The sequence below is a fragment of the Thamnophis elegans genome, chromosome 10 (assembly GCF_009769535.1).
Source record: "Thamnophis elegans isolate rThaEle1 chromosome 10, rThaEle1.pri, whole genome shotgun sequence".
Classification (NCBI taxonomy): Eukaryota; Metazoa; Chordata; class Lepidosauria; order Squamata; family Colubridae; genus Thamnophis; species Thamnophis elegans.
This window is the reverse complement of record NC_045550.1, coordinates 2,052,990-2,064,628: the sequence shown is the minus strand read 5'-3', so window position 1 is coordinate 2,064,628 and position 11,639 is coordinate 2,052,990. Positions and strand designations below refer to the sequence as shown.

The 11,639-nt window shown below is 46.2% G+C and overlaps 1 protein-coding gene across 1 annotated transcript in view; it reads right to left on the bottom strand.

Annotated features, from left to right (window-relative positions):
- The window catches only part of EBF3 (EBF transcription factor 3), a 199,040-nt gene extending 192,480 nt beyond the window's left edge, over positions 1-6,560 (bottom strand). Inside the window, exons 1-4 of the mRNA XM_032225567.1 lie at positions 6,427-6,560; positions 5,859-6,015; positions 5,347-5,410; positions 4,476-4,531 (exon numbers count right to left, since the gene is read on the bottom strand). Coding sequence (XP_032081458.1) covers positions 4,476-4,531; positions 5,347-5,410; positions 5,859-6,015; positions 6,427-6,560 — 411 coding nt within the window. The remainder of the gene's footprint in view (positions 1-4,475; positions 4,532-5,346; positions 5,411-5,858; positions 6,016-6,426) is intronic.
- Between the last annotated feature and the right edge of the window lie 5,079 nt (positions 6,561-11,639).

Here is an 11,639-nt window from a genome sequence, read left to right as displayed (position 1 = left end):
CACTGAAAGCTGCTACAGTTCCACTTTGTTGAGAGAATAAGTCTCACTTTGTTTCAACTGGTCTCCATGAAAGTAAGCAGATATTTCAGGTATGTTCCCTCTACTTCTATACTGATTCATCACATAAAGCCAGACCTTAGCAGGTAGAGGTTTTAAAATAAATGTAATTTAAAAAAAATACAAGTAAGATATACGTTCCTACAATACTATCACCTAGAAATCTCCCTGGATAGAACTATTCAGGAGGAGGAGGAGGACAAGGACAAGAAGGATGGGGAGGAGAAAAAGAAAGACAGAAAGAAAGAAAGAAAGAAAGAAAGAAAGAAAGAAAGAAAGAAAGTAGTAGTAGTAGTAGTAGTAGTAGTAGTAGTAGTAGTAGTAGTAGTAGTAGTAGTCCCAGTTAAAATGTAAATTGTCATTTCACCCCTCTATATTATTCCTAGTTCTTCTTATTTCGGTTTACTAAGCCAGTCCAGATTAAGAGAAAACTCCCATCCGAAAAAAATAAATAAACAAATAATAAAATATGGAACACTGTGCGATTCAGATCTCCAAGATCAGGTCTTTTCCAAGGTAGGCATTCCCTATGGGAAACTATTTAGTTGTGACAGGTTTTCTTCTAACGTGCACATTTTTGACAGAGCTAAAAACTGAGACGGTTTTGTTTTCTTTCTTCCCAATCTACCTTTGCAAATAAAAGCATATAATGTAATATACAAAAAAAAAACAATTTTGTGGTAACATGTTATTCCAATTAGAATCAGAGTATAATACTTTTTATTATACCCTCCTGAGGTTTGGCTTAACAAGCAGCACAAGAAAGAAACATTATTTCTTCCCTTAAAGCACAAAACTTTGACTTTTGGACTCAACCACAGGGACTTTCGGATAGCAATGGTTCCCCACTTATACAAAATTATTGTTAATTCTTACGGTCTTTGAAGCCAAATCTTTAGAACATTCTCAATGGTTGACCAACAGGCCCTGCTCCCGATTTGTGAAGTTTAAAGATTGTCCCTGCCTAATTAAGAAGGATTTTATGGCTATTGTCCACGCAAGGATCTGTACCCATGGCCCTTTCTTCCCTGTCCCCAACACAAATCGCACAGCGTCATTTTAAAGGACACAGGCAGTATTTCAATTAGGTTTAGCAACCTACAAATCAGATACCATGTAATTTTTTTGGGTAATGCCCAGATGCCTTTTGCCCCCCAACCAAGATTAGTGCAAATTGATGGGCCCAGAAGGACTAGATGCAAGGAAGTAGGGCTTTTATAAAAGAAAAAGCACCTTTTATAAAAGAAAAAGCAGGGCTTACTGCTCCTTCGGCCCTTATTCCCTGTATGTATATTATACCAGGCGTTTCTTTTCGAAGGGCGCTCATAGAGCAAATTGCAGTTTATTTTCAAGTCGTTGAACTCTCTCTCTCTCTCTCTCTCTCTTCCTCCTTCTCCCGATCAAAGACGCGCCTAACCGCCTTGAGGAATCCCAGCCGCGTGAACTACAATATGGCTATTATCGGCTTGATATTTGGGGGAAGAAAAAGTGCTAATGGGCAATCTGGTGTTTATTTTGAAACTGCTAACAATGATTTTTCTCTGGGTAAAAAAGGCAAGTGTGTCTGGGCACACGGTTGAATGGGTTTTGAGCAGAGGCTCCAACAGATGGTGCGGAGCTATAGGTGCGCTCCCTCTGTCTCTCTCCCCCTCCCTCCCTCCCTCCCCCTCCACACACACACACACACACACACACACACACACACACACACACACGCTGCCTCCTTTCCCCCTCCCCTTCTCCAGACTTCGGGGAACAGTTGTGCAGCCTGACCGGCCTGGGAGCAGCAGGCGCTGCAAAACTCGGTTGGTAAAGAAGGTTTTTGCCTTCCGCCGCCGCCGCCGCCGCTCCTGCCCTTCCCCCGGCCCAGCCCAGCCTCCCCCGGAGAAAGCGAGAGCTCGGCGGCCCTGCAATCTCTGCCTGGCTCTTCCTCCGGAAGGCCACGGCTGACTGTGCATCAACACAGGAGTCCTTGCACGAGGATCGATTCTCTTTCTTTCTTTCTTTCTTTCTTTCTTTCTTTCTTTCTTTCTTTCTTTCTTTCTTTCTTTCTTTCCTTCCTTCCTTCCATTCTTCTTCTTCGTCTTCGTCTTCGTCTTCTTTTCCTCCTTCCTCCTCCTCCTCCTCCGCCTTTCTCTCTTCTCTTTCTCCTTCTGGCGTTTCTCCTGCTTTGCTTCCCCCCCTCCCCGCCAGCTTTCCTGCTTTCCCCTTTCCCGTAGCCTAGGCCTCTAGCTCACCGAGGCCACGCTGGGCTTTCCCATTCCTACCAGCCCGGTTGCCTTCGTTGCAACCGGCGCCGTGCACGGTGCAGAAGCAAGTAGAGGAGGGGGACGGGGGGGGGGGGAAAGACACGAAGCGCCTCCATCTCCCCCTTCTTTCCGATGCCACGAGCTCTCGGGAAAAGAGCTTCTCCCTTACCTAACCGGCGTTGAAAGCCACTCTGGGGCTGGCTCTGCTGGGAAAGCGCGGCGTCCTGGACTCGGGGAGGGGGCGCCTGGTTTTCCAAAGATTTCCCCGACAAAAGCTTGGACTGGTCTGGGAAGCTTGAAGGAGCGTAGGACCCCCTCAGATAAGAGCCAGCACTGAGGGTCTGCAAATGTTTTGTTGTTCTTGTTCTTGTTGTTGTAGGCAAGCCATTCCACTTCGGGTGATGGTTACTTTGCCTGGGATGAATCCGCGTATTTAGATGTGATTTATTTTTTATTTTGTAGCACCAAGAGAAATCCATAAACTGTCGGTTCAGCGCCATTGACTCTTTGATCAGTTACTGGGCTATTCCGCCCCCCCCCCCCCGCCGCCTTCTCTCTCTCCTCCATCAGCGAAGAGAGATTAAAAGCTTGTATTTTCTGCAGTGGAACTCCTTGCAAAAGTCCGCAACTTCCAGGGCTAATAAAAAACGGGCTTTAAAATTATTTCTCTCTCTTTCTCTCAGCCACTCTCTCTCTCACACTCTTCTCTCCTTCATTCCAGAGCAGTGAAACCTACAGAGCTGCCCACATTATCCCCTTAATTAGCCTACAGCGATTTCCGAAAACATTTAGCTGGTATGTCCAGAGGAAATAAGAAATGCGTTGTCAACTCGAGAGCGCCCCAGAGTTTAAAAGGGTGCTTCTTTGTAACCTATTGAAAAAATTATTGGAGGGCACAACGCCCCCGCCTTTGTCAAGGGACTGGCGCTTGCCTGCCAGATCGGGTTTTCTGCAAAAGAATACCACTCATTTACTGCTGGGGGCATTTAAATCTAACCCTATTTTTGTCAAGAAGACTGAAAACTTTCTGCTTTCAAAAGCAGAGTGGAGGGAAGGGCGCTTGAAAGCTTAAACTAACTGAAGCGAGGTCTTAAATGTAGCATTAAGGGAAAACAGTCTTTTGTCCTTAATGTTTCAATTTTTTTTAATTTTTCCAAGTGATGACAAGAGAAAATACATTCCTCTTTCTGCTCTTTCATAAAGAAAGACCCCCCCAAAAAATAATGCACCGGGCGATTTTATAAGGGATTATACCATTGAGACTGTATTATTTGCGAAGGATACAGTTCCCTTAATTTGCTGCTTCATCCCAAACAGAAGAAGCAGACTGAAAAGCCAATGAATGCATCTCTTAGAAAAATAAAATGAAGCCAAGAGGCGGAATCCTTCAGTCAACAGCTAACAGGCAGTTTTAAAACAATTAGTTTTAAAGGGAGTTTGGATAACATTTGTAGTTCAGAAAGTTGTCCAAAAGATGCTAAATAATTTAACAAGGATCAGCTTGTAATTATGTTATTTACAAGGGATGGGAGAGGCTTGGGGAAGAAACAGGAGCTGATTTCAGAGAAAACGGACGGGGGTGGGTGACCTCTGGAGCAGGGAGCTTGAATTATGGAGATGGGGGAGTGCGAGGTGAATCCGGACTAGTGGAGAACAAGATGACTTTTCACCCCTGCACATTTAACTTTTACATCCCAAATAAATGTCTGATGATTCTAAATCATCTCTTTTAAAAGGAAGACGGAGAGGAAAAGAATGGGAAGGGGGGGGGAACAAATCACCTTTGATTTCTAGTGCCACGAGATTAAAACCTGATTTTCATCTTATCATCCCTGTTACAAAATTAATCCTCCAAATTGTTCTAAAATAACATTAGAGCGCTTTTCTCCAGGGTTTTTTAAAAAAATAACTCCATATAATTCTCTAACATTTTATTTTCTCGCCATTTCTCCTTTTCCTAACTACCAGCACATTGAACTATAAGTCCAGGTGGGAAGTTTAAGGTAGTAACCACAAAACGCTTTCGGGCCCTAAATATTTATCCTCAGTATAGAATGTTTAAGTAACACATCAGGGAGGCTCATAGAGGAAGAGGGTCGAAAACCTACCCAGAAAACAGACCCAACTCAACAACTCATCAACTCTTAGAAAGCTTTAAACTTCTCTCACCTGTTTTGTCATGGAATCTATTAGCCGAACGTACAAATCCTGTTCCGTTCTAACCCCTGGAAAAATGGAAGAAAAATTAATCAGAAGGCATCTAGCATTAATAGCACCGTGGGTTGAGCAAGATAAGTTACTCAGATACAGCATGTATTCAAGCTTACTTAAGAAGTTGAGGGGATGGGGTGGGGGGGAAGAGAGATACGAGAGAATGGATTTAAATAAAAAGAATTAAAGAACATAAATTGTGGACTGACTGAAGCACACAGTCCAAAGGAACAGGAGACAGGGGACTGCCAGTTTCATTACACTAGCCTAGATTATTGCGAAGTCAAAAGGAAAAGAAGGTGGCTGGGATTTCCGAATGCCATTTCCCTTATCTCTTTTGCTACCAAGCTTCCAGGCTCATCCAACCTGGGCGTGTGTAACATCTGGCACGTTAGAGGTAGACGGCGCAATAATTAACATTCATTTGCCAAAGCAGAGCAGGGAATCTCTTAAAGCTGATGTTATGCTGGAGTCAATATTGATTCCTGGTGGGTTTTTATTTATTTATTTATCCTTGGCTTTGTTTTGTTTTCGTGGTGCGTGTGTGTTTTTACTTGTTGTTACTTTCTACTTCAAGACAGCCGGTTAATCATGTAAAGTACCATTGACTTATTGATCTTTTTATGTTTTGTTTCCATTCTATACCATGAGGAGAGTCATGTTTATAGTCGGGTAATTTTAATCTCAGAAATCTTTATTTCTTTGGGGGTTTTTTTTGCGGAAAGGGCCCCCAGAAAGAAGGTAGCAGTTTTCCACCATATATAAAGATATGCACAACAACAACAACAACAACAACAACAACAAAGAAGCATGGTTGAATTAAACTTACCATTACTATACAATAACTGGAGTTTGTAGTGAATCCCATTGTTAGTTTTTTCATTGTTTGGCTCCTGTAAGTAATAACAAATAATTGCATTTTTTTTTAAAAAAAACGTTTTTTATTTTTGCAAAATGCAGCGCACGGCCTGTAATTGCTCATACTGTCATACATCCTACCCTACTTCCACTCCTGAGAGATTTATTTGGTTTGCTTATGGTTGCAGCAGAGAAGGTTTGTCTGCTACCGAAAAATGTGACTTTTCCCTGTTCAAAGCAGCCAGTTGGGCCGAGGCAAGTTTGCAAGCAAGTCTTAAAGAGGCCAATCCTTGGCATCAGAACTTGGGAAAAACTACACGTGGTTTGGATGCCTCTGGAGTCCCGTTATAACTGGCGGCATCGAAGTCAAGGTAAAAGATTAAATCTAGCCCTTGGAACCAGGCTCAGGTAGCACCAATTCCTGTACAACAGTTTTGGGGAAACGGAAGATGACATTTAAAGGCAGAAAAACACAAAACTTACTTTATCTTTTTCCACAAAGTCCACAAAAGCTGTCCTTTCAATCTCCACTGGCTGTCCCTGCCTGTCGTACAGAGCTAAGACGAAGTGGAAAAAATTGGATTTTCTGAGATTGGAAGGCGGCTGTTTCTCGAAATGTGCCCGAGCCAACCCAACACCGCTGCGGGGAAGAAAAACAAGACAATGTCTCGGTGAGAATTGGAGGAAAAAAGAGGGAGTAGGGACTCGGAGCGGGGGGGGGGGGGTCGGGTAGAGTGAGGAGGCTTCTGATTAAAAGAAGAAGAAGGGGAAAAAAACCACGGGGAGATGCTGGGAATTATTACATTTGGGGGGGAAAAAACCCGAGACTTTCTTGATTTGTCGCTTTAGCCGTAATGTGATGTAACGGAAGGCGAGAAAGAGGGAGAAGCGCCTTGTGCGCACGGGGTTTTTTTTGGGGGGGGGGAGAGAGAGAGCGGAGTTCAGAGAGATTGCAATTGATGCAAAAGCGCGGGGGGGGGCGATTTACGGCCGGTGTGCGAGACAAAAACACGGGAGGGAAGAGAGAGAAAGGACCGTTTGGCACACGTACCTTTGCGCGGCTGTGTTAGCATCCACAACCCCGGCGGTATGCATCCATGATCGGACGGGGTTCATTCCACTGCCCAGCGGTTCTTCTTTCATGGTCGTCCCACCTCGTGGTATATTTTCCTGAATCCCAAACATTAAAACAATTTTGCGGGGGGGGCAAAACCAGCTTCTAACCAAAAGACGGCTAAAAAATAAAAAAAAGACGACGGGAAATGTCAGAGAAAAGGGGGGGGGGGAAAGGGGGGAGATAAGTTGGCGGCTTGGCGTTTCTTTCTCTGCGGGCCCCCCCTCCCGCGCTCCTTCCTTTCTCTCGCTCTCCTTTGGCGGCCGAAATAGAAGCGGCGGTTTCACTCCCCGCGAACTGAAGCGCCGTTTGGAGTCGTCCCTTCCGTCTTCAGTCTGTCCTGGCTTGACACGACATGAACAATGTAGTGAGCGGTTCTACTCGGATGGCGGTCCAGTTTGGAGATTTTAAAAAAATAATAATAAATTTAAAAAAAAAAATAACAGCAACCCGGAGGGTTGAAAAGGGGGGAGGGGAAGGGAAGGAAAAAATAAGTTTTTTGTTGTTGTTTCAAAAAAAAGTAGAAATTGCAGCCGTCCGTATTCGAAGGTCGCCTTTTCTCTTCTTCCTTCCGTTCTTCCACAAATAAATATAATATTATTATTTTTTGCGTGGTTTGTTTGCAGAGGCTTCTCAACGTGGTGTCATCCTAAGTAAAACAGCATCAAAAAACCTTGAGGACACTGCTGAATCGACCACTTCTGGCAAGGCTCTCCTGCTCCAAAAGACAAATAAACGAAAAAATGATTACCATGGAGGTGTTCCTGGACACAGGAGAGAGCGCGGAGAGGGGCCTTTAGCGTCTTGCAGAATGGATGGGAAGCGTACGAAACTCAGCCTCCTATCCCCTAGGAATGGAACCTTTCCCGGGAGCCAAAACTCTAAACCCCCGGGAACTGCGCTGTCAGATTCTGACGCTCGGGAGGCGGGGCCATCGCCATATATGGGGGGGGGGGTGGAAGGGGGGGCGAGCAAATCCTCCGGTTAGCCGAGAGCTCCACAGCTTGTTTAGTCCTGACTGACTGCTGCAGCCGCCGAGTGCAGCGCCGCGCCTCCCCCTCCCTTATAACTCAAGCCCCCCCTTTCTTTCACGAGATTGTGTGTGTGTGTGTGTGTACACACATACACGAATATGAATATATATGCATGCAACACACACGCGCGCCGGCAGCCAATGAAGTTACAATATTTAAAAGAAAGTCACATCCCAAGGACAGCTGGAGCGCCTCTCAATTTGCAAAGAATCGCGGTCGTTAAAAAGCCCTGTAAGCCTAAATATCAACAACAGAGACCGAGGCTGTGTATGTGTGTGTGTGTGTGTGTGCGTGGGTGGGTGGGTGGGTGGTGGGTGTTAAGCACGAAGCGTTACAAAGCGCCTGGCTACTCCCGACACCTTTCTTCCCGGGCAATGGGAAAGAACCGGGGAAGTCTGCGCGCGTGTGACCGAAGGAAGGGGAGGGTGGGGGGGGGAGGAAAAGAGGTCGCTGCGCGGCAGATACAAATATCTCGGTGACCGGGATCCTCCCCCCGCCAGGCAGGCACATGCCGCCCCCCCCCCCGACTCCCCCTCCCTCTTTACAGCCTTTATTCGGGTTACATTATGAAAGGGAAGGCAATTTCGGCAAAGGTTTCCTGCCCGTGGAAAAGTGAATTGGCCAAGCTCGGCGGGACTTGGCTGCGTTGCACAGACACACACGCACACGCACACACATGCAAGCAAACGGGCATAAAATGAAAGGAGGCCCCCGCTTCGGAGAGTCCCGGTCCAACCCTTTGCAAATATCACAGGTGGTTCGCAAAGCGCGAAGACGGGAATCGGTGCGCGGCGCTTGGCTGAAAACCCCTTTATCTCCCGGTTAAGAGAGCGAGACCCTCTCGGGGTCAGCGGGAGAGGCGCAGTTGTGACAGGCAAACTTTCTAACAGCGTGGAAAGGTTCAGGCTAGCGGGAACAATAGCCGGCCGCCCCCTTTCGCGCTCCAACATCCGTTCAAAGAACGGCTTTCAAATGGTGTGTGTGTGTGTGTGTGTGTGTGTGTGTGTGTGTGAATTATTGTGATTATGCTTTGATTTTATTTTCCCTTCCCCCCCCCCCAATCAGGCTTTGCAGCTATGCGCCTCTATTGATGTGCGGGAGTGGGGGGGGGGGAAGAAATATTTAAACTTCAAATCGATGCCTTTCGCCTTTGGGTGGTTTCCAAAGGATGGGATTTTCCTGCTTTCCTTTTAACGCTTTTCCGGTAACGGGTCAGAGACCCATCTTTGAAACTCTGATTTCGAGGAATCGTTAGGAGCCCGGGTGCGTGCGTTGCGGAGGGCGGCGGCGGGGGGGTGGAGGAGGTGCGGCGGCGGGAGAGAGATGCATCTCCAAACCTCCTAGTGGGTCAGATTGGGGTCCTGTTCTACTTACCTGAGAGAAAGTCCCATTAAACTCAGTAGGACTTACACCTGAGTAGAAGATCGGGGCTCAGCAATTGAAACACCCCCCCCCCCAAAGAAAGTAAGAATGAAACTGTTTTATTACTTGTAGAGGATCAGATGCTGGCGGCATTAGGTGAATTTTTTCTCAGATTGATGGATGAATGGATGGATATGGAGATAGGCGCTATTTTAAAGGCGTTTGCTGGTACAGGAGACCCTTAGATAGACAAAGGGGCTTCTGGACGCTTCTTCTACAAAGGACACACACACACACACACACAAACACACAAACAGAAACACACAGACCTATTTTAAAGTCAAGACAAAGAGTGAAACCAACTAGGTATTGAATAAAAAGCATTCCCCCCCCCCTCGGATGGGTTAGGAACTGGCTTTATGTGAATTGGCAGGATATGTACGTTAATATTTTAATTAATCGGTGAAAATCGAAGTCCGATTTGTGTTACCAGGGGACACCCCCTAACCATCCTCCAAGGGTGGGGGTGGGGTGGGGGGTGAAAAGATGTGTTAGAAAGCAATCTATTTTGCTGGTGTTGGGGGTTAATGACTATTGCTAAAGATAAGTGAATTATCAAAGCTGTTGCTCTACCCGATCTCAAAATCCATTACATTGTTGGCCGTCTAATTAAATACGTAAGTATAATAAAATCATATTTTATGACTATTTGAGGGTAATGAGATTAGTCTTTAGAAGCGATCGCCACATATTAAAGATGCCACTTGCCTATAGAATGTTAATAATGTTAAATCAAAGTGTATAGAAAAGCTATTCATGAAAAATTAGAAGGGGAGAGAGACTGCCTTCATAATAATATCCAAGTGTTATTATTGGGGTATTCTGGCAGATGTCACCGTTCGGCTGGACTGAAATCGCAGGCAAAAAAATAAAGTTAGAAAACATGCAGGGGGAAATAGGAGCGCCTTTTCTTTCTCTGAGGTGTGGATTTTATACCACAGTTTGACCCGGGAAAGTTTGCTGCTTTCATTATTCACAAAATAACGGTTGTCTGGTTTCTTTTTCTGGTCTCCCCACCCCACCCAACACCCCCTCCTCTCCTCTTCTTTTAAAATACTTTTTTTTTCTAGCCTGGAGCAAAGATTGCATGGTTTACCCCTTTGGGGAAAGAGGGGAGCGCTGCTGAAGTTACTCCCAGCCCAGGATCACAATGTCACCACGCTTCAGCCCGTTTTGCTGTACTGTATCTTCCATTCAGATTACACACGCCAAGGCGATTTAAATCTGATTACCAAATTAGAAGGTTTTTTTTTAAAACAAATCCTTTTAAATCTGATACTGTCGACTAAAAGGGGAGAAGAAGGCAGGGGAGTGGGTGGGGGGGGGGAGAGGGAAAGTTGCAATAAGCCCCCCCCATCACATAAGTTAACGATCCTGCCCGAGAAGAGAGAGAGGGGGAAAAAGGGAGACTTTTAAACCTTTTTGACAACAAATGCAGCTGCCCCGCTATTTTGGACGATATTAAGCGAAAATGAATGCAAATCTGTGTTTAGAAGCCATCTGGCCAGGAATAGGGAGTCAGCTGCTCTTCACATTAGACTCTGAGGCTGAATCTATTTCAGCTCATTTCCTAGATCATCTGGTCCTGAACCCAAAGCGTGGAAAATACGGTCTTTATCGTTCACCAACTTTGCTTTTCTTTCCTCTTTTCTTCTCTCTCTCTCTCTCTTTACCAGAAGCCATGTTTACAGGAAAAAATATATATATTCCCCGGGAAGTGTGAATTCAACTCCAAGGGCTGGTTTGTTTTAAGCCTCTTATTTACTAAAAAAAAACCCCAGGTTTTCCATCCCAGCGAAGGGCGCAAATGCCTCGCTTCTGCCCCGGGCATAGGGAGGGAGGGGCGGGCGGGCCGGTGTGTGTTTCTGCCTCCTGTTGAAAGGGCTGCTTAGTATGAGAGGAAGATTGCTTTTAATAATCCTTCGGGGAAATCAATGCGTTCCGAGAAAAAACACGGTCTTTCTTCGCCTAAAGTGGAAAGGAGAGGAAGAGGGAGACAAAAGCCATGTTGTTAAGGTGAAGTTCGCGGGGACCCGGACGCGTCCGGGGGGGAAAAAAAGAGCAAGCATTGTGTTTTCTTCTGGAAGAAGGAGGGAAGGCGTGGGACGAAACTTGTTGAGGTTCTAAAAACTTTTGCGACCCGCGTTGGACCAGCCAGGCCTAGTTCAACACAGAGGGACGCATTCGCCCTCTCCCTTTCCTCATTAGAAGCGCCCCTCTCCAGTTCAAAGGGGGAAGCCAAGAGCTGGGAGCTTCAGCTGAGCTGGTTCAAGCCCGGCTGGGGTAGAGCCCAGCTCCCGCCAACCAGCCCTTTCCCCGCACATTCCCCTCCTCCCCAAGGACTTGACCTCAGCCAACTTGGTCAGGCAGAAGGTGCGGCGGATTTGAATGAGATTTGCATGCGGCGACTAAGACCTCCCGAAGTCTCAGCCCTCCTCCTTTCTTGGAGTGTGTGAAGTGTTCCTTTTGTGTGAATTTACGGGGTGAGGCTTCAATGATCCCCCCACAAATTTGCATTTAAATAGCGACATCAAGCGATTCGCGTGCCACACACCAGTGCGCTCCCAGATGTCAAGCCGAAGTCAGTCAGATGGCCATAGCCCAGCTGTCCTTCTAAACATCATACCAGAGCATGCCGTGACCTTAAAGGGACAGAGCCCTTCCTTGGCGTCAATAGAAGCCATAGAAGCTCTT